The sequence below is a fragment of the Prinia subflava genome, chromosome 21 (assembly GCF_021018805.1).
Source record: "Prinia subflava isolate CZ2003 ecotype Zambia chromosome 21, Cam_Psub_1.2, whole genome shotgun sequence".
Taxonomy (NCBI): Eukaryota; Metazoa; Chordata; class Aves; order Passeriformes; family Cisticolidae; genus Prinia; species Prinia subflava.
In genome coordinates, this window is record NC_086267.1 from 5,966,326 (window position 1) to 5,989,938 (window position 23,613).

The 23,613-nt window shown below is 43.4% G+C and overlaps 1 protein-coding gene across 2 annotated transcripts in view; it reads left to right on the forward strand.

Annotated features, from left to right (window-relative positions):
- The first annotated feature begins 1,799 nt into the window (after window positions 1-1,799).
- The window catches only part of DVL1 (dishevelled segment polarity protein 1), a 79,672-nt gene continuing 57,858 nt past the window's right edge, over window positions 1,800-23,613 (forward strand). For both annotated transcript variants that reach the window (XM_063417322.1, XM_063417323.1), the window contains exon 1: window positions 1,800-2,263. In XM_063417322.1, the coding sequence (XP_063273392.1) occupies window positions 2,094-2,263 (170 nt within the window). In that variant the 5' untranslated portion in view covers window positions 1,800-2,093. The remainder of the gene's footprint in view (window positions 2,264-23,613) is intronic.

The window sequence follows — 23,613 nt, forward strand, 5'->3', positions numbered from 1 at the left end:
TTTTTGCTGAAGTGTTAAGGCCTGAGCTCTGCAAGACACGGGGTATTAGCCCCGACGGGCCAGGGGTGTATCCTGCATTCCTGTGTCCTCCCTTTAATTGGATTTGCTGCTGGTTTGGCTGCAGCATGAAAGTTATCTCCTCTCCTCTGTGCTTTCTGGGGAGCTTTTTGTGAGCCCCAGAGCCGGCCTGCTCTGAGGAAATCATCTGGCAATTACACAGATTACAAAAAACTCCTTCTGTTTCCAGCTGTCCTGAGTGGGAGCAAAGCTCACAGAGCAGAGTTTGGGCTCTGGGTGGGCACCTGAGGAGCCCAGGAGGTGGTGAAGTACAAACTGAGGTTGGGTGTTCATGTTTTGCCCGAGTTTCGTGCTGCAGAGGAGCTCAGGGTCTCAGGAAATGCTGCTCATGCCACAGTTCTGATCCCACCAAAGGGAACTCCCCCATTCCTGCGTGGTGGGACTGATTTTCTGGTTGTCATTTTCAGGGAATTTCTAGAAATAAAGGTGAATTATTCCCAAGTACATCACCTGTATGGCACTAAAGAGGTTGTTTTTCTGATTCTGTGCTTCCCATCTCCATCCCCATCCCCTTCCCTTTCCTGTCCCATCCTCTTCTCTTTTCTCATCCCCATTTCCATCCCCATTCTTATCCTCATCCTTCTCTTATCTCTTTTCCCTCCCCAATCCCATTCCTTCCCCATTCACAATCCCTTTCCTTCCCTTTCCCCATCTCCATCTCCATTCCCATCCCCATTCTTATTCCCATCCCCTTTCCCTTTCCCATCCTCTTCCCTTTCCCCATCCCAACCCTATCCCCATCCCATCCCCATTCTTATTCCCAGCCCCTTTCCCATCCCATCCTCTTCTCCATCCCCATCCTCACTCCCATCCCCTTCCCTTTCCCATCCCTATTCCCATCCCTATTCTTATTCCCATCCCCTTTCCCTTTCCCCATCCCCATCCTCACTCGCATCCCCTTCCCTTTCCTCATCCCCTTCCCTTTCTTCATCCCCTTCCCTTTCCCCATCTCATCCCCATCCTCACTCCCAGCCCCTTCCCTTTCCCTTTCCCCATCCCATCCCCATCCTCGCTCCCATCCCCTTTTCCCTTTTCCCATCCCCATCCTCACTCCCAGCCCCTTCCCTTTCCCCATCCCCTTCCCTTTCCCCCTCCCCATTCCCATCCCCATTCTTATTCCCATCCCCTTTCCCTTTCCTCATCCCATCCTCACTCCCAGTCCCTTCCCTTTCCCCATCCCCTTCCCTTTCCACATCCCCTTCCCTTTCCCCATCTCATCCCCATCCTCACTCCCAGCCCCTTCCCTTTCCTCATCCCCTTCCCTTTCTTCATCCCCTTCCCTTTCCCCATCTCATCCCCATCCTCACTCCCATCCCTTTCCCTTTCCCTTCCCCCATCCCATCCTCATTCTTATTCCCATTCCATTTCCCTTTCCCCATCCCATCCTCGCTCCCATCCCCTTTCCCTTTGCCCATCCCATCCCCATCCTCACTCCCACTCCCTTCCCTTTCCCCATCCCCATTCTCATCCCCATCCTCACTCCCATCCCCTTTCCCTTTCCTCATCCCCATTCTTATTCCCATCCCCTTCCCTTTCCCCATCTCCATTCCCATCCCCTTTCCCTTTCCCCATCCCCATCCCCTTTCCCTTTCCCCATCTCCATTCCCATCCCCATCCTCGCTCCCACCCCGTTCCCCGTCCCCCGCCCGCCGCCCCCCGCGGGCGCTGGGGCCGTGCCGCCGCCGGGCCGGCAGGGGCGGTGTGCGGGCGCCGCGGGCGCGGAGCGGGGGCGCGGAGCGGGCGGAGGGCGCTGCCCGGGGCCGCCGCGCTCCCCCTCAGGCCGGGCCCGCCGCGCCCGGCCCGGGCAGCGCTGCAGCGGCGGCGGCGCAGCTCGGCCGGCGGGGCGGCCGGAGGATGCGGGCGGGGCGGGCGCGCTGCCGTTCCCGGGTCGGGCAGCTAGAGAGCAGTGCAGGGAGCGCCAGCCCGAGCCCAGAGCTCCCTTCCTGTGGGCAAGGCCGACAGCGCAGCCGAGCGCCGGCCGAGGCCCGGGCCGGCCGCCCCCGCCGCGCTCGCCCATGGCGGAGACCAAGATCATTTACCACATCGACGAGGAGGAGACGCCGTACCTGGTGAAGCTGCCCGTGCCGCCAGAGAAAGTCACGCTGGCCGATTTCAAAAATGTCCTCAGCAACCGGCCCGTGCACAGCTACAAGTTCTTCTTCAAGTCCATGGACCAGGATTTCGGGTGAGCGGCCGCGCTCGGGGCGCACCCGCGGCCCTCGGTGCGGTGTCCCCGCCGGGGCCGGGCAGGGCTCGCGGCATCCCCGGGGCACCTGCCGGGCTCGGCCCGGGCCGGCCCCGCTCGGCACCGGCAGCGCCGCGAACATGGCGGGCGCGCCGGGCCGGCCCCGCCGCGGGCTCGGGGCTGCGGCGATCGCGCCCCGCGATGCCCCCGGAGCCCTCCGTGCCCCCGGCCGGAGCTCCCCGGGCCCGCCCGGAGCTGTCGCGGTGTCGCCGGGCCCGCGCCCGGGCGGCGGGGACGGGCGGCCGCAGCTGTCACCGCGCCCGGGGAGGCCGCGGCAGCGCCCGGGCAGGGCGGGCGCGCCTGAGGGGCCGCGGGGCGCTGGGCCCGGGAGGGCGCCGAGGGTCGGGGTGAGGAGAGGGAGGGCGGCTCCGCGGGCAGCGCCGGGACGGCGGCTGGCACGGCCCGGAACGGGGGCCGGATCCCCGGGGCTCGGATCCTCGGGGGTCGGATCCCCAGGGGCTGGATCCTCGGGGGTCGGACGGGTGACAGGCGGTCGTGGTCAAACGGGCGGGGAATGGGCAGTGGTGGAAGAGGTGGTGAGTGGTCGGTGGTCAGGTGAATGTCAAGTGGGGGACAAGGGGTCGGTGCTCGAACTGGTGTGAAATGGTCAGGGGTCAAATGGATGTGACATGGTCAGGGGTCAAATGGATGTGAAATGGTCAGGGGTTAAACGAGTGTGAAATGCTCAGGGGTTAAACGAGTGTGAAATGGTCAGGGGTTAAACGGGTGTGACATGGTCAGTGGTCAAATGGATGTGACCATGGTCAGGGGTCAAATGGATGTGACCATGGTCAGGGGTCAAATGGATGTGACATGGTCGGTGGTCACATGGATGTGACATGGTCAGTGGTCAAATGGGTGTGACATGGTCAGGGGTCAAATGGATGTGACATGGTCGGTGGTTAAACGGGTGTGACATGGTCGGTGGTTAAACGGGTGTGACATGGTCAGGGGTCAAACGGTGCCAGGGGCTGTGCTCAGACTGCAGCTGTCAAATCCTCGAGGTCAGCCAGGTGTCGGACAGTCCGTGGTCAGACGGGGGTGAAATGGGATTAAATGGGTGTCAGATGTTGGTGGTCAGACCAGTATGGACTGGTCATGGGTCAGGCAGTGGTCAGTGGTCAGACGGGTCCAGGGGCTGTGCTCAGATAGCGACTGCCAAATCCACTGGGGTCAGGCAGGTGTCAGACACTCCAAGGTCAAACGGGAGTGAAGCGGTCAGAGAGATGACAGATGGTCAGTGGTCACAGAGGTGACAGATGGTCAGTGGTCACAGAGGTGACAAATGGTCAGGTGACAAATGGCCAGTGGCCAAACGCCCGCTTGCAAGGGCACAGCTGAGTGCTGGAGAAGAGCAGGGCCGGAGTTTGAGATGACCTCTGTGGTGACCAGAGGCAGCTCCGTGGCCGGAGCAGGTTTGGCAGCGTTCTGCTCCCTGCACACCACTGTGCCTTGCGTGCCACCGGGCTCAGCGACAGCCAGAATAAAATAAACCAATAAAAGTCCCTTTGACAGTTTGCCAGACAGTAACTTTCAAAATGTATTAATCCTTTTGTAGCAAATCACTTCTCTTTGTACTCACATCTGTCGCTGGCAAGGCAATTTTGCACAGTTAAATGCTTTGCCAGGGAGGAAAAAAAAAAAAAGGGAGCAGGTTTGTGGGAAACTCGTGCGGACCTGACTCCAAAATAACGCCGTGGTTGAGGTGCAGGTTTTGTGTTTGGTGAGATGGATCACCCCAAGCATCCTTGGACGTGTTGTGCAGCCTCTTTCTTATCCCCGAGACCCGAAGCCTTTCATGCTGATTGTGTTTTTATCCCTGGTGGAATGTGGATATTGTTTGTTGACACGTATTTCTGATGCGGTGAGTTGTTAGTGTTGGCTTGTAACCATAGGAGGGTTCGTGGATTGATTTCTTGTTTTTCTCAGTTGTGCAAACATTTTTTGGGGGGGGGAACAACCGTACAAAATGTTTGTTTTCAAAATAAATGTCTTTGAAATTGACTGTTGGTGAATTTTCCTCCTTCACCCCCCGAGTGACAGGGACACGTTGTTGTCATCGCAGAAATTCAAGTTGTGTTTGTGGTTTGATTTCACTAAAGGAGGTTGGGATTGTTCAGGCAGCATCTGCATCATTCCCACTGCCACAGAGATTTAGGATTAGGAAATATAAACTGTGCTGAGGCATCCTGAACACGCAGGGATGTTTTGGTCTTTGACCAGGAAACTGAGTTAGTAACAAATCCGAGGGTGGATTTTCTTACTGGTCTGAAAATTGGGGGGAAACTTGCCTGTTATTCTTGGAGATGGAAGATGAAAGATGAAGGGCTGAGAGGATCAAGACCTGGAATTTTTGTCTCTTTTTAATCAGCAGCACTCAGGTGACAATCCATGCCTTGAGACAGCTCAGAGTGACTCTGCACGTGGGACTGCTGAGCTGTCAGTCACATCTTTGTTTATATTTATTTTGTATGTCTTGTTCCTTGTGTGTTTGTGCCTCTCTGAATCCGAAATACTTGGGAAAATTAGAAGAAAATTCAGATGGATTTTGGCTTAGTGAGTGTTAATGGTAAATACTTTGCTTGCTTTGTTTTCATTCTCTCGTCTGCAAACTGACTTTTTGTGGAATCATGGAACATCCTGAGCTGGATTATCCAGTCCAGACACCCCAAAATCCCACCCTGTTCATCTTTGGGAGCAGTGTCCAAACCCTCCTGGAGCTCTTGAGGCTGTGCCCATTCCCTGGGGAGCCTGGGCAGTGCCCAGCACCCTCTGGGGGAAAAACCTTCCCAAAATCCAACCTGAATCTCCCCTGGCACAGCTCCATCCTTTTAATTGTTGCAAACAGTCAATTCGAGCTGCCGTTGCCACAAACCATAACAGAGCTGTGCCACTCTAATTTCTCCCTTATGTGCTGGAAATTCTCCTCCAGAGCAGCTCTGGATGTTCTGGAAGTGGAGTTGGGCTGGAGCTGCAGGCACATTTTGGTGTCCCTTTGGTGTCCTGGTGTCCTTCCCTTGTGCCAAGCTGGGATTTGGCTTGGTCACTCAACAGGGCAGTCCCTAAACCCCTCAATTTTTTCTCTGTGAAATGTGAAAAGCACTCCTTGTGTTGGGAAATGTTTTCCTGGAGCCTTGGAGCCTCCTTGGGAAGACGGGGAGCTGCCTCCCTGCAATTCTGCACATGCTGTTGTAATTAAGGCACGGCCTTTCCTGGACCCCGAACTGATGGAACAAACCCTCAGAAATTGGGGATGTGCTGAATGGTTTCCAGCTCTCAGAGATTCAGCTGGGTCATGGATGTGTCGTGGAATTAAAGCCCTGTGTCCTGTGGGTCTCTGCTCCTTGGAAGGCGCAGGAGGTGTGGGAGTGTCACGTTCCCTTCTGAGCTTTGCTTAAACCTTAATTTTCTCCTCTGCCACTTTCCCCTGTGTGTTCATTCCCTAACTGGTGAAGGGATGGCCCTGCCCTTGCTCTGCCTCCCTGCTGGCTCCATCTGTGGACATGAGGCTGATTTTAAGATGCTGTGCCCTGCCATGAACACCCCTTGGAAGTGTTTTTGCAGCTCCTTTTTTTATTCTGGTTGATGGGAAACCAAGCAGGGACATTGCAGGATCAGCCTCATTAACGTGACAGCATCCACCAGCAGTGAAATTTAGGAGAGGTGACGTTTGAGGTATGTTTTTATAGACGAGGAGCTGTGTCATTAAATCATTGTGATTTAATTAATTCCAGCCACTGGTTCTTTCCTCAGGGCAAAGCTCAGAGGTCACTTCCCATCAGTGACACGGTTGATTCTCAGGTTACAGCCCCACACATCCCTGCAGGAACACAGAACTCTGTTAATTCTCTGATGATTTAAAAAAAAAATGACAGCTAATGAATACATCTAAAAATAAAGCTCTAACTTGTGATGCCTGGGCCCTCATGACTGAAACGCTGACAGCTGTGTGGGATCCAAATGATTCATAATAAATCCGTGTGACAGATCCTACAAGAGGAATTCCTATGTCTGCTTTTAAATATTTGGTATTTCCAGAGCTTTGCTTGTAAAACACCATCAGTAACTTCCAGGAGCACACAGTGATGAATGTGGAGGATTCTCTTGTGTTTCATTTTCTGTACAACAACCAGGTTTGAGGCTTTATGTTTCATTTTCTTATGTTTCATTTTCTGTCCAATAACCTGGTTTGAGGCTTTGCCCTTCCAGTGTTGGGTGTGATGCTGTGACAGGAGAGTTTTGGTGAAGAACTGAACCATCCTCAAGCCAGGATCTGTCCAAAATTGGATAAAAATTCCTTCTGTGCGCCCTCTGTGAGTGGGGCAGGAATCATCCCTGGAAGAGCAGAGTTTGTCTGTCCTGCCACCCTTTGGGTGAGGTTCAAATCCTCATTCTTTCCATTGTGTGAACTAAGATTCCTTTGATTATTCTTCTTCAGGGAGTATTCTGAGGAGTGGCTTTTGGAGCATTCCTTTGGTATCAGCAAACTGCGCTTGGAGGTGCAGCTAAAAATTGATGTTCTTGCCTGAAAACTGGCGAGAAAATGAGATTTAAAGCAGCAGGAATCCCATTTGACATCAGGATTTTGAGCTGAACAGGGTCATTTTTAATAGGAGAGGGACATGGGAAGAATTTTGTGTCTTTTCTGAAGGAGTCAGTGCAGAATCTCTGTTCTCACCCTTGCCCTGAGAGGAATTAGAAACACAAATCCTGACTGACAGATGTCTTGCTGTGCCATAATTTCATAATTAGGAAAGCTTTTAGAGACAAGAGCTTTATTAAAAACACACAGAATAATTTTAGGGGGAGAAATGAAAGCAGGAGTTGCTTATTTATCCATGAGTCTTAGTTCAGAGGGATGGTTTGGGAGAGTTTGTAGTGACAGAGGACAGGGTTAGATGGGATATTGGGAAAAAATTAATTTTTCCCTGGGAGGGTGGGGAGGCCCTGGCACTGATTTCCCAAAAAAAATCTGTGTTTGCCCATCCCTGGAAGTGTCCAAGGCCAGGCTGGAGCACCCTGGGACAGTGGAAAGTGTCCCTGCCATGGCAGGGGGTGGCACTGGGTGGGATTTGAAATCCTTTTCCAACCCAACCCATTCTGGGATTTAATGATATTTAAAATTTAAATTTGGACACTGGGCACAAACAGCTTGGAAAACTCAGTAGAGTTGGGTGTTAAATCCACAAAATTCCATGGTCACTGAATAAAATCTGTTATAAAAGTCCAGCAAGCAGAGGAATGTCAGACAAAATCCTGGAAGTTTCATTTTTCCTACCTGGAAGTTGCATTTTTCCTTCCTGGAAGTTTCATTTTTCCTACCTGGAAGTTTCATTTTTCCTACCTGGAAGTTGCATTTTTTCTCAGGAGCCGCAGAGTTCTAAACTCTGAGCAAGGAGAATTTTTGGGGCTGAGTTTTGTGCTTGGAAAACTCTTCCCAGGCTTACTCAGGGATATGCAGCAAAATTCGGCCTTTTTGGTGGACTCTGCTGTGAGGCCGCAGTTTTGGGTTGTTTTTTTTTAATTATTTTTGGGGTCGTTAATTGCAATGTGGATTTTAATGAGGTATTTTTGCTGGTGTTTTTAAGGAGATCCTCTCAAGACTAAAGAGGATGAAGGGATCCCTCCCTCCATCCTTGTTTGAAAACTGAGCAAGCAGGTGACTGAGGCTGAGATAGGTCAGTTACAGGTAGGAGTTTGTCTTTTTTGAAACAGAATTAAAATAAAATAAAATAAAAATTTAAAATAAATGAAAAAAGTGAAATAAAATAAAATAAAATTTAAAATAAATGGAAAAAGTAAAATAAAATAAAATAAAAATTGAAAAAAATGAAATAAAATGAAATAAAATATAATAAAATAAAAATAAAATAAAAAAATAATAATAAAAATAATAAAAAACAATAAAATAAAATAACATAAAATTTAAAATAAATGAAAAAAGTAAAATAAAATAAAATAAAAATTGAATGAAATGAAATGAAATAAAATAAAATAAAATAACATAAAATTTAAAATAAATGAAAAAAATAAAATAAAATAAAATAAAACTGGAAAAATATGAAATAAAATGAAATAAAATAACATAAAATTTAAAATAAATGAAAAAAGTAAAATAAAATAAAAATTGAATGAAATGAAATAAAATAAAATAAAATAAAAAATAAAAATTAAAATATAATAAAATAAAATAAAATTTAAAATGGATGAAAAAAGTAAAATAAAATAAAATAAAAATTGAAAAAATGAAATAAAAAAATAAAAATAATAAAAAAATAAAATAAAATAAAATAAAATAAAATAAAATAAAATAAAATAAAATAAAATAAAATAAAATAACCAAAGCAAGTGGTTCTGATTTGCTGTAGAAAACACAGAGCTGGCAGGGCAACGTGCAGAGGGGCCATGTGCTAAAAATACCAATTTAGGAAAATGATCTTTGCAGCTTTGTCCCAGGGATTGATGCCCACAGAGGGAGCTGGATCAGAACCAGGCCAGGGTTCTGCAGGGATCAAAGCTGTGGCAGGAATTCGCTGCTGTGCACATGGAAAGTTCCAGAAGTTGCTTTGGGGGGAGGCAGGGGTGGGTTGGATGTGAGGGAGTTCAAGGTGATGTCCAGGATCCAGAGCTGAAGGATGGGCAGGCAGATTTACCTGGAAACTTTTATTTTTTTGAGGTTTAGAACCCCAAACTTGGAACCTTTGGCCCTGCAGGAGGAGCAGGGTGATCTCCACAAAGCAGCCGTGGAGAATTTTGAATTTCCTCCTGCCCTGTCTCCTCCTCATCCTCGTTTTGCCTCTTTTACCCTCGATTTTATTCAGGGAGCAGGGTGTTTTTAGCAGAGCAGGGAAGTGGTTCCATAATAAAAACAGCTTTTCTGAGGATTTGTGTCCTCTCAGTGTTTACCTGCTTTTATTTTATTTTATTTTCCCTGTTCCCTCATCCTGAGTAGCTGTTCAGAGACTGAGAAAAATACAAATTATTTGGACACAGGTGGGGCTTCAGCTGCTCATGCAGCCTCACAATTTACCATCCAGATCTTTGCAAATGCCCATTTCCTGACAGTAATAATGCACATTTACTGAAAATATCTTTTGGCCAGCAGCAGATGGAGCAACAAGTGGGTTTCTTGTAAAAAGGGGTTTTTTTTTCCCCTCTTTTTGGCCAGGTTTGCCTGGCTGGAGGGGAATGATGGATTGTGTAAGAGCAGTGTGTGGCTCACAGTGAGAGCAGAAAGCTTTTTAAGCTTTTTAAGCTTTTTTTTCCCCTCAAAACCCCACAGATGTTGAGTAGATTTTTATGAAGATATTTAATTATTATTAGTTCTTTGAGACAGCTCCTAAACCTGAACCTGGTGGCTCTGACTGGGCAGCTCAGTGACTTTTCCAGCTTTTATTTTACACATTTGCTCAGTTTGGAAAAGATCCTTAAAATCCTGGGGTCCAAGCTTTAACCAGCACTGAGATGTCCCTAAGTGACCTCAAATCCCCAGCTTGATTTAATCAAACCAATCTGCAGAAACAGCCTGAAAATTTGGATTATTAAGAGCAGATCTGAGTACCTGGATCATCAGCAGCTCTTTGGAGGGAGGGAGAATTCCAGCTCCAAGAGTTTAATCCCTGTTACTGCTGGGAAAAAATTGGGTGTGTTATGGATGGTGGGGTAATTAAAGCATTGAATTGAGGCTTGGAAATACAAAATAAATTGTATTTAGGCTTGGACTCTGCAAATTACTTGGGCACAGTGAGGCATAGGCTGAATTGAGGTCTGTGCCTGCCTCTACTGGCCTTTATTTCTCCTTTCTTTCCCCATTTTCTCACTGAAATATTTAAACTTTCTGGACACTCACACTATTTCTGTTTATACAACATCCAGCACTGTGGTGCTTTTCTGCTTGCTGACCTCAGAAAGCACCATTGTAAGTACAAATAATAAAAAATAAATCCAAAACCTGCAGACTTTGCAGGCTGACACATATTTTACCAAGCTGCTCCTGATACCTGTCTGCAGTACAAACCACTGCTTATTTTAATGGCCCAGCTGTAATGTAATCTAAATATTTAAAACAAACCCCTTTTTTTTTTTTTTTTTCCTGCTGGAACCTGAGCCCTGCTCTGCTCTGAGGGTGGAGTGTTTTACATTTATTAAAAGTTAATTATGAAAACAAACTCAGGGGATCCATCAGGTTTGGTTTGCTTCCCGTGCCTGCTGCTGTGCATTGGGACAAGTTATAAAAACAAGTTTATTTCTGTTCCTTTAATGAGCACCTCCTCAGAGTGGATGCAGGGTTTTGTTTTTCTTTTTTATTTATTTTTTTTGTCTTTCCCAGTGCTCAGGTAGATTTGTTTGGGTTTAAGAATCCCCCACACAGCTCCTGGAAACATTTAAGGATTCAAGTTCAGCAATTTGTCTATAGGCTGGCTGTATCCCTAATTAAAATTTGCCTGTGAAGGAGGTTGAATTAAGTGGGATTATTTTAATTTTTGAAGGATTATCTCCATGCCAGCCTGCCCTGGGAGAGGGAAGCAGGAGGAGATGCAGATGCACCAGGAGATCCACCCTAAATAGCTCCAGAACAGATTAAAACATTGAATTAAGGAGTTAATTTACATGCAGCAATAAAGATTTCTGTGGTGTAACTGAGATTTGTGGCAGCAGACTCCCTTCACTTGGGTCCTGCTTACCTCTGAGGCTGCTCTCACTAATCTAAATGAGATTTATGTTTATAAAATCTATTTAAAATAGCATTTTAGATCCATGGAAATGCAGCCTGGAAGATGATGCAGTGGCTTTGTGCAACCTGGCCACTTCTCACTCTGCTCAGGAATTTATTTCAGAGTTCTCTGCTCTTTATCTCCTTCAGGAGTCAGGGATGCTTCACTTTGGATATTTTGATAATTAAACCTCCTTTCTCTATTTTCCCACAATGAAGTTCCCTGGATGTTGGGCTTGATATGATCAACAGCAGATTTCCCTGCCTTAATTTCTCTCTAAAATTCTGATTTCCTGAAATTCTGGCTCATTCTCCCTCTCTTTTCTGTGCTCCTGTCGTGTTTTCCTTCCAACAATCCCTAAAATCCAATATTTTAAAGTCACTAAACCCTGCCCCCTCTCCTTAGCAGGTGCCTCCCCTCCAGTGCCTCACCTTATGGGAGGGGAAATTAATTAATTAAGAATCAGCTGATTATTCCACTTAATGATGCTGACTCAAAACACATCTGCACATGTATTATGTCATATATATAAACCCCACTCTTTACAGCTGGATATTGCAGTTTATTCTGAGGTTTGTGCTGAGATTTCTGGGTTTTATTTGGGAATAAATTAAGAAAGAGAGGCAGTAAAGGGTAAGTGATATCCAAGAGAATTTAATTCCTGTTTTTCTGGGGGAATTGGGAGATGGTTTGGCATTTCTGGGTGACTTTTTTGGGAGTCCTGGAGGTAAAATCAACATTTGTCCATCAGCTCAGCCAGGGGGGGAGTGACAGATTTTGGCTGCTCGTTGTTATTTGGATACCTGAAAACCCAAAAAAAACCCCTGGAGAGGGAGGTCAGGACAGGGGCACTGCCCTGAAACACCAAATTTATCTTTTTTTCCTGGAAATTCAGCTTTGCCCTCGTGCCCAGGGGATTCTGTGGTGTAGGGAGTGTTTGGGGCAGTCTGAATTAACGAGTTCAGGGGAATGGACACAGATAAATGTGAATTTATCCTACATTTATTTTTTTGAAAATACTCATGGTTACTCTTCATTTATCCCTTTTTTTCCATTCCTTTGCATGAGGATTAATTAATTAATTCCCCCTAATTTCCCCCAACTCTTCTGCATTGTATGGAACAGAAATTTCTGTTTAATTCCTTAATATCCAGGGTTTCATCTTGTTTCTGGCTGTGTTATTTAGAATAAACCCAGGTGCCTCATCTTTTGCTGGATGTCTATTTTCTGTGCTCTAATTGTGCTATTATGTGGTGATAATTAAGAGTTCTGCAAGGGCTGCAAATGAATCTTTTCTGATAATCTGGGGTAATGTCAGAGCATCCTGGCCTGCAGCAGGCAGCACTGCAGAAGCTTTCTTTAAAAATAAAAAAGAAATAAATTTTTGGGGGAAAAAAAAAGGAAATTATTTTAAAAAGAAGGAAATTCTTAAAAAAAGAGAGGTAAATTCTTAGAAAAAGAAGAGTTAAATTCTTAAAAAAAGAGGAAGGAAATTCTTAAAAAAAGAGGAAGGAAATTCTTAAAAAAGGAAGAAGGAAATTCTTAAAAAAGGAAGAAGGAAATTCTTAAAAAAGGAAGAAGGAAATTCTTAAAAGAAGGAAGGAAATTCTTAAAAGAAAAGAAGGAAGGAAATTCTTAAAAAAGGAAGGAAGGAAATTCTTAAAAAAGGAAGAAGGAAATTCTTAAAAGAAAAGAAGGAAGGAAATTCTTAAAAGAAAAGAAGGAAGGAAATTCTTAAAAAAGGAAGAAGGAAATTCTTAAAAAAGGAAGAAGGAAATTCTTAAAAAAGGAAGAAGGAAATTCTTAAAAAAGGAAGAAGGAAATTCTTAAAAAAGGAAGAAGGAAATTCTTAAAAGAAAAGAAGGAAGGAAATTCTTAAAAAAGGAAGGAAGGAAATTCTTAAAAAAGGAAGGAAGGAAATTCTTAAAAAAGGAAGAAGGAAATTCTTAAAAAAGGAAGAAGGAAATTCTTAAAAAAAGAGGGAAGGAAATTCTTAAAAAAAGAGGGAAGGAAATTCTTAAAAAAAGGAAGAAGGAAATTCTTAAAAAAAGAGGGAAGGAAATTCTTAAAAAAAGAGGGAAGGAAATTCTTAAAAAAAGGAAGAAGGAAATTCTTAAAAAAGGAAGAAGGAAATTCTTAAAGAAAGAGGAAAGGAAATTCTTAAAAGAAAAGAGGGAAGGAAATTCTTAAAAGAAAAGAGGGAAGGAAATTCTTAAAAGAAAAGAGGGAAGGAAATTCTTAAAAGAAAAGAGGCGGGAAGGAAATTCTTAAAAGAAAAGAGGCGGGAAGGAAATTCTTAAAAGAAAAGAGGCGGGAAGGAAATTCTTAAAAGAAAAGAGGCAGGAAGGAAATTCTTAAAGAAAAGAGGCAGGAAGGAAATTCTTAAAAGAGGGAAGGAAATTCTTAAAAGAAAAGAGGCAGGAAGGAAATTCTTAAAGAAAAGGGGCAAGAAGGAAATTCTTAAAAAAACCCCTTAAATTCAGTTTAAGTGCAGCTATTTCTTAAGAACTTGGCAAACTGCACAACCCCAGTTCCAAAGAATTGTTTGCAGACGAGATCCACTAAAAGTTCAATTAGGAATACAAAAATGGGGAATGAAACATTCCTGACCAATATCAGTTTTTGCTGTTTGTTTAATCTCTTTTGCTTTTATTCGCTTGGTTGGGGTGCTGGAGTTGGGCAGATGATTAAACTCATCTGTTTTTCTTGTCTCAGAATTGTTTTTTCATCATCATTTAGGGCAGGTCTGACTGTAATTCCAGTGGAGTTAGAGGAAAACCACTCCTGAAAATCTCATCATTCTCACTTTTGCCTCTCCAGGAGTTCAAATTTGGGTTTTTTTTTCCCCTTATTTTTCTCCTGTTCAAAGATTTATCAGTGAATTTAGACAACTTTGCTTTTCAATTACTCTGCATTGTTCCTTTAACTCACAAATCCGCTGCTGTAGCTGGAAAAGTTAATTTGAATTAAATCAAAATGTCTGTTTAAGGGGATGTTGCTGACAGGGAAATCATGGAAATTGTAATTACATGTTCCAAAGCCATGACACAGATTCCTCCAAGGTTAATTTGGAACATGCTGACACATCCTACATGCACAAACTATATTAGATGTAGTCCCTCCAAATATTTTGGGAGATATTTTGGATTTGAATCAGCCTAAAAATCAAAGTTTTAAGGCGAATTCAGTGAGAGGTTCTTGAGGAAGCAGCATCTATTGACAGTGACATCTCATTTTTATTTCCCCCTCTGAGTTCATGGCAGCTCCCACTGTTTCCTGACCTTCTTTTGCTTTGAGAGAACACAAAAATGAGAATTCCTGTCCGTACACACCCTCCCAGAACTGGCAGGGAGATCGGAGCCTCTTCTGCAGGAAAAAATGAAGAGGTCACGCCTGGCCAGAAATCCTGCAGCCCTCTGAGCTGCACCCACCCAGCTCCGCAGAAAATCCCTCAAATTCTGAATTTTTGGGTGTTTTCCCAAACCTGGTCACGACCCAGGGTTGAAAAGCTGCCCTTGGACTGAAACCCAGCTGTTGTTTCCATCAAAAATACAGTGGTTTTTGAAATTGTACAAGCCTATTTTATTCTTGTTGTGCCTACAGAGAGAAAAAAAAGGATATTTATAACCAGCTTTATTTTTATAGGATGTTTTGGTCTGATTTTTATCCTCTATGTGTAAGAATATAGTGAAAATGTCCCCTCATTTGTGCTGAAAAATAGAGAATTTCCAGCCTTGTACCTCCCAAGGGGCTTTGTCTTTTTGGGGTGTTCAATATTCAGGAATCTGCTCGTTTTGCTGCTGCTGCTTCATCTGATGGTTGGTTTTTTTTAACAATAATAGAAATATTTGTGGTTTTTGGAGCCAGATGATCCAAAGTAGGGGATGGGAGCAGGGCTAAAGTGCCATGGCTGTGGTGTGGAATTTGGTGATGGAACTTTTAAGCTCTAATATGATGAATTTAATCCAATTCTTGAATATTTTTTGTTTCTCCTAAATCTCAGAAGCAAATCCATCTAAATATTTAATCCTGTGCTTACACAGGTGTTCACTTCTTGCTCCCCAAAGGGCCAGATTCAAACTTTGCAATAATTAATAATTAATTGTGATTACCGTGATCAATGTAATTGTCCAGATTTTGTAGGATACCAACAATCCCTTTTGTGGGGGTGACAATTTGAGATTGTAAGAGCCCAGAATTTGGGTATAAATGTGTGTAAATATATAAATTACACCCGATTTGGAGGCTTTTTGCAATAAGAAAATGCTTGGGGAGAGGGAGGTGGAATGTGGAGAATTCCTATTTTTCAAGAGAAAACATTTCCATCCCCATCCCATTTATGCAGTGAAACCTTTGATATCCAGCCCCTGTTTTTTCCCATTTTTCACTCCTTAATTTTAGCAAAAAAGCAAATTGAAGTTGCCCTGCCACAGGAATTATTTCCCAGAGTAATTAATGATTTAATGAACGTGTTGAGGGGAATTTTGCTGTTTGGGGGTTGCAGTTTTCAGAGGGGGCTGCTGCAGCCTCGTCCTGCAGTTCCTGCTGCAGAAAAAAAAAGAATTTAATCAGTTCAGACAAGCTGCTGAGCAAACACAGAGCAATTCCCAGCGCTGGGGGAAGGAACGACCTAAATAATTCCCTGGGATTCTGCTGTGGCTTTAATTCCATGAGAAATGGGAGTAACTGGGGGAATAATCATCATTTTTTGGTTATTTCAGTGGCCTTGGTGAGATAAAGCATAAAAATGATGTGGGAGGATATTCAGAATATCTCTGATTTTGGATGGAGTGTCCTCCAAAGGCTCTTTAGGAGCAGGCCTAAAAGGACCCTGCACATTTTGATTTTTTTAATCTATTTTAAACCTGTGGATTTCTGAGTTCTGAGGTGTGGAAACATCTGGAAAATCCTCCCTAGGTGTGCAAACAGTGTTTGAGCTGGGACAAAAACTTGTGTTTTCACAACTCCTTGCTGCTCAATTTTTATTTTGTATATTATATTTATATATCATCTATATTTAATTATATATTTTATGTATAATTATATATTTAAATATTAATTATATTAATTATATATTTATATTTCAGTTTTATATTTTATTAATTTTATTTTAGTTATTTTCTGTCTTATATTTATATTTTATTTTATTTAATTTTTTAAATTTTTAGATTTTTTAGATTTTTAAATTTTTAAATTTTTTAAATTTTTAAATTTTTAGATTTTTAAATTTTTTAAATTTTTTAAATTTTTTAATTTTTAAATTTTTAAATTTTTTAATTTTTTAATTTATATATTTAATTTATATATTTAGTTTATATATTTAATTTTTATTTTTAATTTTTATTTTTAATTTTATCTCTTTATTTTATATTTTAGTTTCATATTTTATTTTCATATTATGCAAGGATATGCAAAGAAATGCCTGACCCAAACAGCAGCAGGGTAGGAGTGGTGCAGAAACCACGAATATTCAGGATTTTCTGGCTGAATGTGGAATTGCAGGGAGAGGTTGGATTTTTGTGATATCACCCGGGGATTCTGAGTCAGAGCTGGGCAAGGGCAGGACACGCTCGGCGAGTTCCTAATTCCAGATTTCAGAAACCTCCCTGGTGCTGGGGCTGATCCTGCTGTGCCTCCCCACATTGGGGATTTGGAAAAAAGGAAATTCAAAGCTGCAGCCTTGGAAGAGCTTTTTTTTATTATTTTTCCTTCCCGTTTTTGGAAGAATTGGATGGTCCCACATGGCTCAGGTGTGTCCTGAGCGAAGATAAATCAAAATTCTCCAGGCAGTTTTTCAATGCAGCCTGAATTTCTGCGTTGTTTGAGGTACAGAATCCCCTGGAGGGAACGTGGCAGTGCTGTGCTATCAGCTGGGTGCATCTGAAACAGAGCAATCAAATAGTTAATATTAAAAAACTCTGCTTTTTCTGCCTTTCAAATTGTCACAGCAGGGGCTGCATTTCATGCTTGACATTAGCCAGGCTGTTCCAGCTCCTGCTTCTTAAATTCTGCTTTTCATCCCTCCTCCCTCCCTCACGTTTGCTAATGGAGCTCATATTCAGTGTGGCTAATAAGCAAATTTGTCTTCTGCTTATTTTTGTGTTTTCTGGCCCTCCCCCAGCCCTCCCTCCTGCTCAGCCCAAATTCCCAGCGAGGCCAGGAATTGCAGATAAAATTGGGAATTATCCTTTGTAGTCCCTGTGCCAAGCTGACTTCACTTGTGTGAATAATAAAAAAAAAAAACAACCAAAAATGAGGAATTTGGGATGTTGGAGGGAACAAATTGGGGTTTGAGGCATCTCCTTGGCAGGGAATTTTGTAGGGATGACTTTGCTCTGTTGTTGATGGCATTTGTTCTTCAAACTGGTAAAAACAAAAATCAGAAATTAATATAACAGGTTTGCTCAGGGGAGAGGGTGTCATGTTTGATAAGAAACCAGTCCTTACTCTGGGGAATTCACATTGAACCTAAATAAAAAGAAAACAGCATAAAGACAGAAAAAATGGAGAGGTTTGAGGTTTTTTGTTGAATGGGGAGATGATGGAACAGCAAATAATGGGCTTTAAAGTAAAATTTGGTGTAAAGGAAGAGATTTGATCCCCCCCCTTTGAACATTTGGTCTGCGCACACTTTTCTTTTCCTAAAATAAAGTGAAAGTAATAGAAAATGAATGAGTGGAAGTTAAAAATCACTCTCTGTGCCCACAGCCTGGGATCTGCTGGAAACAAGAACAAATTCATGACATAATTCTTTAGCCAAGCCTGCCAAACTGACTAAAGGTTTCTCCTGCCTGGAATTGGTTTTGACAACCTTGAGTCTGTCATTCCAATGAAATGTTGTTGCTTCAAATTAAGCAAAAATCAGATTACTCTTCTTTTTTATGGCCCTAGAAACTTTGGGGTCTTATTGTTCCTTTCTCCCTTCCTCCCCAGGGCTTCCTGCAGTGCTGATTTTATCCCTGGCTCCCAAACTGAGGAGAAGCTTTAGGAGATGCCAGTTAATAACTGGGAACCCTCAGAGCAGCCTGAATTTCATCATTAGAGTTTTGATTCCTTTGCAGTAATGTCATCCCAATCAGGAAATGGATTTATAACTGTGCACTAGTGGCATGTTCCTGTCAGCTTTCACCACTGTGGGGTTAAGTGATGGTGGAACAGCACTAAAAGGTGTCAGCTCTTGGAAAAGCTCACTCTTGAAAACTGCATTTGTTTAAAAAATCATTTAAATTAGTCCTGGAATCAGATTGATTTCTCCTTGCGGATTTCTCATGTTCACGTGTTCCTGGTTTTTAAGATATTTTCATTTTCCGCGCCACAGCCACGTCAAATAAACAGAACCAACAGAGATGTGCACATCTGGCAGCTCCAGGAGTCCTTAGGCATCCTTTTCTCTACAGAAATTTAAATGCAAACCAAAACGCTCTTGAAAACGCATTATTCCCCTCACAATGTGATTTACTCTCCCAGGTGTTCAGCTGTAAGGGCAGATGTCAGGTGCCATGGCAGGGGCTGTTCTGTGAGGCAGGATACAGAATTTGAACTTTTATTAAACCTGGGTTTTCTTAGGGACAGATTTCCTTTGGAAAACAGTGGCTCAGGAGGTGCATTAGAAAATTCAGAGTTACTGAAGCTGTCCTAAACTCAAGATCCTGTGAGACAGCGTTGCTTGATGTGTGTCTGTGATTTCCTCACCAAACTGATTTTTAAAGGGATTTTTGGTGGCTTATTGGATGCTGGCTTTAACCAGCGAAACCTTTGCCTGAGGATGAGGCACTCAGGATGTCTCTGGGCTAATTTCAACAACTGCTCCGTGTTTAATTCCCATTTCCACCACCCCTCTGCTCTCCTCATCCCTGCTGTCTCCTTTTAATCGCTCCTGTTGCTCTCTTTAAGCTCCAGGGATCAGTAATTAAGCACTCAGCCCCTGGATAACCACTGGGAAGTGCTGCTTGTCTTGCCCAGCCTCTGACAGAAAATGAGTAAAGACAGCAACAGAGCTGGAATAAAAAGAATTCCAGATTCCAAAGGCTCTGGGATTGGAGCTCTCCTTACCTGGCTGTGATAAGGAGCAGGAAAAATGTCTCAATGAACTGCTTGGGAGGTGTTATTGGTGTCCTCCTGCAAAAAGGAGGATTTGGGAAGCTGAGGGGGGGATTGAGGGGTGGGTTGGCTGAGCTGGAGCTGTCCAGGTGCTCTGCTCTGTGTTTGGAAGAAAAAGCAGCAAGAAAATCAAATTTTAGGGTTTGCCTGTTCCCATTGTTAGCTCAGCTTGAGTCAGTTCAGAGCCTGATTCCTAAAAAATCTGCTCTGATTCCTAAAAAATCTGCTCTGATTCCTAAAAAATCTGCTCTGATTCCTAAAAAATCTGCTCTGATTGATTCCTAAAAAATCTGCTCTGATTGATTCCTAAAAAATCTGCTCTGATTGATTCCTAAAAAATCTGCTCTGATTGATTCCTAAAAAATCTGCTCTGATTGATTCCTAAAAAATCTGCTCTGATTGATTCCTAAAAAATCTGCTCTGATTGATTCCTAAAAAATCTGCTCTGATTGATTCCTAAAAAATCTGCTCTGATTGATTCCTAAAAAATCCGCTCTGATTGATTCCTAAAAAATCCGCTCGGGCTCCTAAAAAATCCGCTCGGGCTCCTAAAAAATCCGCTCTGACTCCTAAAAAATCCGCTCTGACTCCTAAAAAATCCGCTCAGGCTCCTAAAAAATCCGCTCAGGCTCCTAAAAAATCTGCTCCGATTCCTAAAAAATCTCCTCTGACTCCTGAAAAACCCGCTCTGACTCCTAAAGAAATGGTTCTGATGCCTTAAAAAACTGCTCTGATTCCTAAAAACTTCTCTGAGTCTGTAGCTTTTCAGATTTTGGTGCTTGTCAGCTCAATGAGTTTGGGATCTTCTCGTTATTTTGAACTTTTGGTGGTAAATGGCTTTTGTTTCTCTGATGAGATTTGGGAGAAAGGTTTTGCAGCCCGGGACACAGAAATGCAGCCCTGTATTGCAACTCTAACAACTCCACCAATAGGGAAAATTTCCAATTTCTTCCCAATTTCAAGCTTTTGGGGGTGAACGCGTTCATTAAAAATAAGAAATGGGCCCTGTGTTTCCCCACTTTCTTTCACGTTAATAGACTGGAAAATTGAAGGCCAAAGTTCCTTAAATTGGATTTATATGTTGGATCCGGTATTGAAAGCTACAAATAGCAGTTTACAAAAATTTTGTGACAGGGCATGAGGGAATGGCTTCAGAATGACAGAGGGCAGGGTTAGGTGGGATTTTTGGATGGGATTTTTTTTCCCTGGGAGGTTGGGAAGGCCCTGGAATTCCTGGATTTCCAGAGAAGCTCCCCCTGGATCCCTGGAAGTGTCCAAGGCCAGGCTGGAGCAGCCTGGGGCAGTGGAAGGTCCCTGCAGGGAGTGGATGAATTCCCCAGTCCCTTCCAACCCTTCTGGAATTCCATGAAATAAATACTCATTTAGAAGTCAAATGCAGTTGGGCTTGGTGCAGGTTTGGAATGAAATTTTGCATTTTGCTCTCCCTTTGCATATGGAAAAGGTTCAGTTCTCTGCTTGTGATGCACAAAATCCCAGCCCCTTTTATCTGAGCTCTTTCTCTCCGGTTGCTGAAATGATTTTTAAAGAGTGGGAGGTGGGAAACAGAACAGGCAGAGCTGGGCAGGAGAAGATTTCCATGGGGCCCCTCCCAGAACAAGCTCCCTGTGGCTTTTTCCAGCTCCTGGATAATTTTTCCATCAGGAATATTTGGAGGAGCACCATTTCTCAGTGCATTCCTGCCACTTCTGATACTCTTAGCTGAAGGATTTAGGGTTTTAGACCTATATTTTTTATTTTCCTTAAATTATTTAAGAGCTGTTGGTAAATGTGTGTTGTTGGATGAGGGACAAAGAATGGGTGAGAAAAGCTCGTGATCCACCTGGAATACAGAATTCTTGTAAGGATGAACAAGAAGAGCTCGGACAAATGATAAAGAGCTCAAAGATCTGTGTCAGGTGCCCAAGTGAGTCCCTGAGCACTGCAGTTTGATTTGTGTTCACAAAAGAATAAATGAAATAAATCTCTGCCTTTCCCTTACCAGCTCCACTCCTGCAGTGAGGGAGGTTGGCTTGTCCGTGTTTATTTGGACACTAAAATCCACCAGCCCTGCAGTCTCTGCTCCAACTGCTGCTTTTCTAAGTGAAATAATAGATATTGTTTGAAAATGTGTTGTTGGAATAGCAAATCCACACCTAAACACGAACGTGGGGCTGAGGGATTGAGTTTATAACCAAGGATTTGTTTAATTTCTCTGCTGGAAACCCTTTCCCGTATGAAAACACCGATTTTTCTCTCGGTGAGATGTAAATCTTTAAAGAGAGCCCACAATCCCAAAGGGACACAGATCCATCCCTGCTCCTTCATTTATCTCCACCTTGGGATTTTGTGACAAGCTGGGAATCTCTCCTTTAACGCCTAAACAAACTCGTAGGTCCAGTTACACTTTGAAGCTGCAGTGTGGGTGGAATTTATTATTAATTTACTCCCTGCTCTGAAGGCAGGAGGTCTGAACTCAGATTTTCATGGTGCGAGGAGCGTCCTGCAGTGCTGCTGTTCCTTGTGGAAAATCAAATTTCCAATGGGCAGACGCCACAAGCTGCCCTTGTAACCTGAATTTCAGAAGGTTTTGGCCACAAAAACTGCCCTGGCCATGTGTGGAACAGCTGGAACAAAAATTGGGTTCCTGTCCTGACCCTCTTTGAGTCTCTTTGGGAGTTCTGGGTTGCATTTCCTAAACTTGTACAAAGAATTGAGCAGGGAAAGGGATGTGGAGAATTTCTGTGTCCAAGGGAGGATGCTTGGATCTCCTTCAGCTCTTCCAGCACCAAGAGAAAAGATTTCCATCCCCACCCTGTTTATGCAGGGAAACCTTTAATATCCAACCTCTGCTTTTTCCCATCTTTCCACTCCTGGATTTTAGCAAAAAGCAAATTGAGGTTGCCCTGCCACTGGAATGCCATTTCCCAGAGTAATTAATGAAGCAGCAGCTTTGGTTTAATGAGTGTGTGGAGGTGAATTTTGCTGGTTTTTGCAGTTCTCCCCACAAAACACAACAGGTTTGCTCAGGGGAGTTGGGTGTCATGTTTGATAAGCTCCTAGTAAGAAACCAGCCCTTACTCTGGAGAATTCACATTGATAATTGATAATTAATTATAATTCTCATTGATAAATAAAAAGAAAACAGCATAAGGACAAGAAAAAAATGGAGGGGTTTGGGGTTTTTTGTTGAATGGGGAGATGATGGAACAACAAATAATGGGTTTTAAAGTAAAATTTGGTGGAAGAAATAGGTTTAATCTCCCCCCTTGCACATGATGAAGGATCATTGCACAAAATGAAGAATTTTTTGGGGTGTTCTGTGTAATTCTGGGTGTGCTTGGAAGGTCCCAGAGGTGTTTGGCTCTGTCACATCCCCTGCCTTGGCAAGGAGCTTTGTTCAACTAAACCAAATCATTTCCACCACATCAGTGACCACAATTATGCCATTTCATTAAAATATGTCTAGACAAATAACCTGAGGGGGGAGGGAGAGGGATTATCTGTAAGAAGTGGTGGAAGTTCCTGCATGGGGACCATACAAAATAAATTTATTCCTTTTCTCTCCCAAGTACTGGTGGATAATGTGGTTATTCCTGGTGTAGCTGGAATTCATCTCCTTGTCAGCAATTACTTTAAATTATAAAGAATAATTCTGTAAATCATATTCCTGTGAGCTATTGATTAACACTGGTGGCTATTTTTTGACCCAGCTTTATTATTCTAATGAGGAGCTTTCAACAGAGCACAAAAGGAGCAAGAAGTGATTTTTATCTTGCCCGATCTCAAGTGTGTTTAACATTTCTGGGTTTGTCTTGTTTGGCACTGAGCTTGTCGTGGTTGTGACACCTTTATTGAAAAGGAATTGAACAGTCGGAATAGGGAATTGAACAGTTGGAATGAGGAATTGAACAGTCGGAATGAGGAATTGAACAGTCGGAATAAGGAATGGAACAGTCGGGATAAGGAATTGAGCAGTCGGAATGAGGAATTGAGCAGTCGGAATAGGGAATTGAGCAGTCGGAATAGGGAATTGAGCAGTCGGAATAGGGAATTGAACAGTCGGAATAGGGAATTGAACAGTCGGAATAAGGAATTGGACAGTCGGGATAAGGAATTGAACAGTCGGGATAAGGAATTGAGCAGTCGGAATAAGGAATTGAACAGCCGGGATAAGGAATTGAACAGCCGGGATAAGGAATTGAACAGTCGGGATAAGGAATTGAACAGTCGGGATAAGGAATTGAACAGTCGGGATAAGGAATTGAACAGTCGGGATAAGGAATTGAGCAGTCAGAATAGGAAATTGAACAGTCGGAATAAGGACCAGTCGGAATAAGGAATTGAGCAGTCGGAATAAGGAATTGAGCAGTCGGAATAAGGAATTGAACAGTCGGAATGAGGAATTGAGCAGTCGGAATGAGGAATTGGACAGCCGGAATAAGGAATTGGACAGCCGGAATAAGGAATTGGACAGCC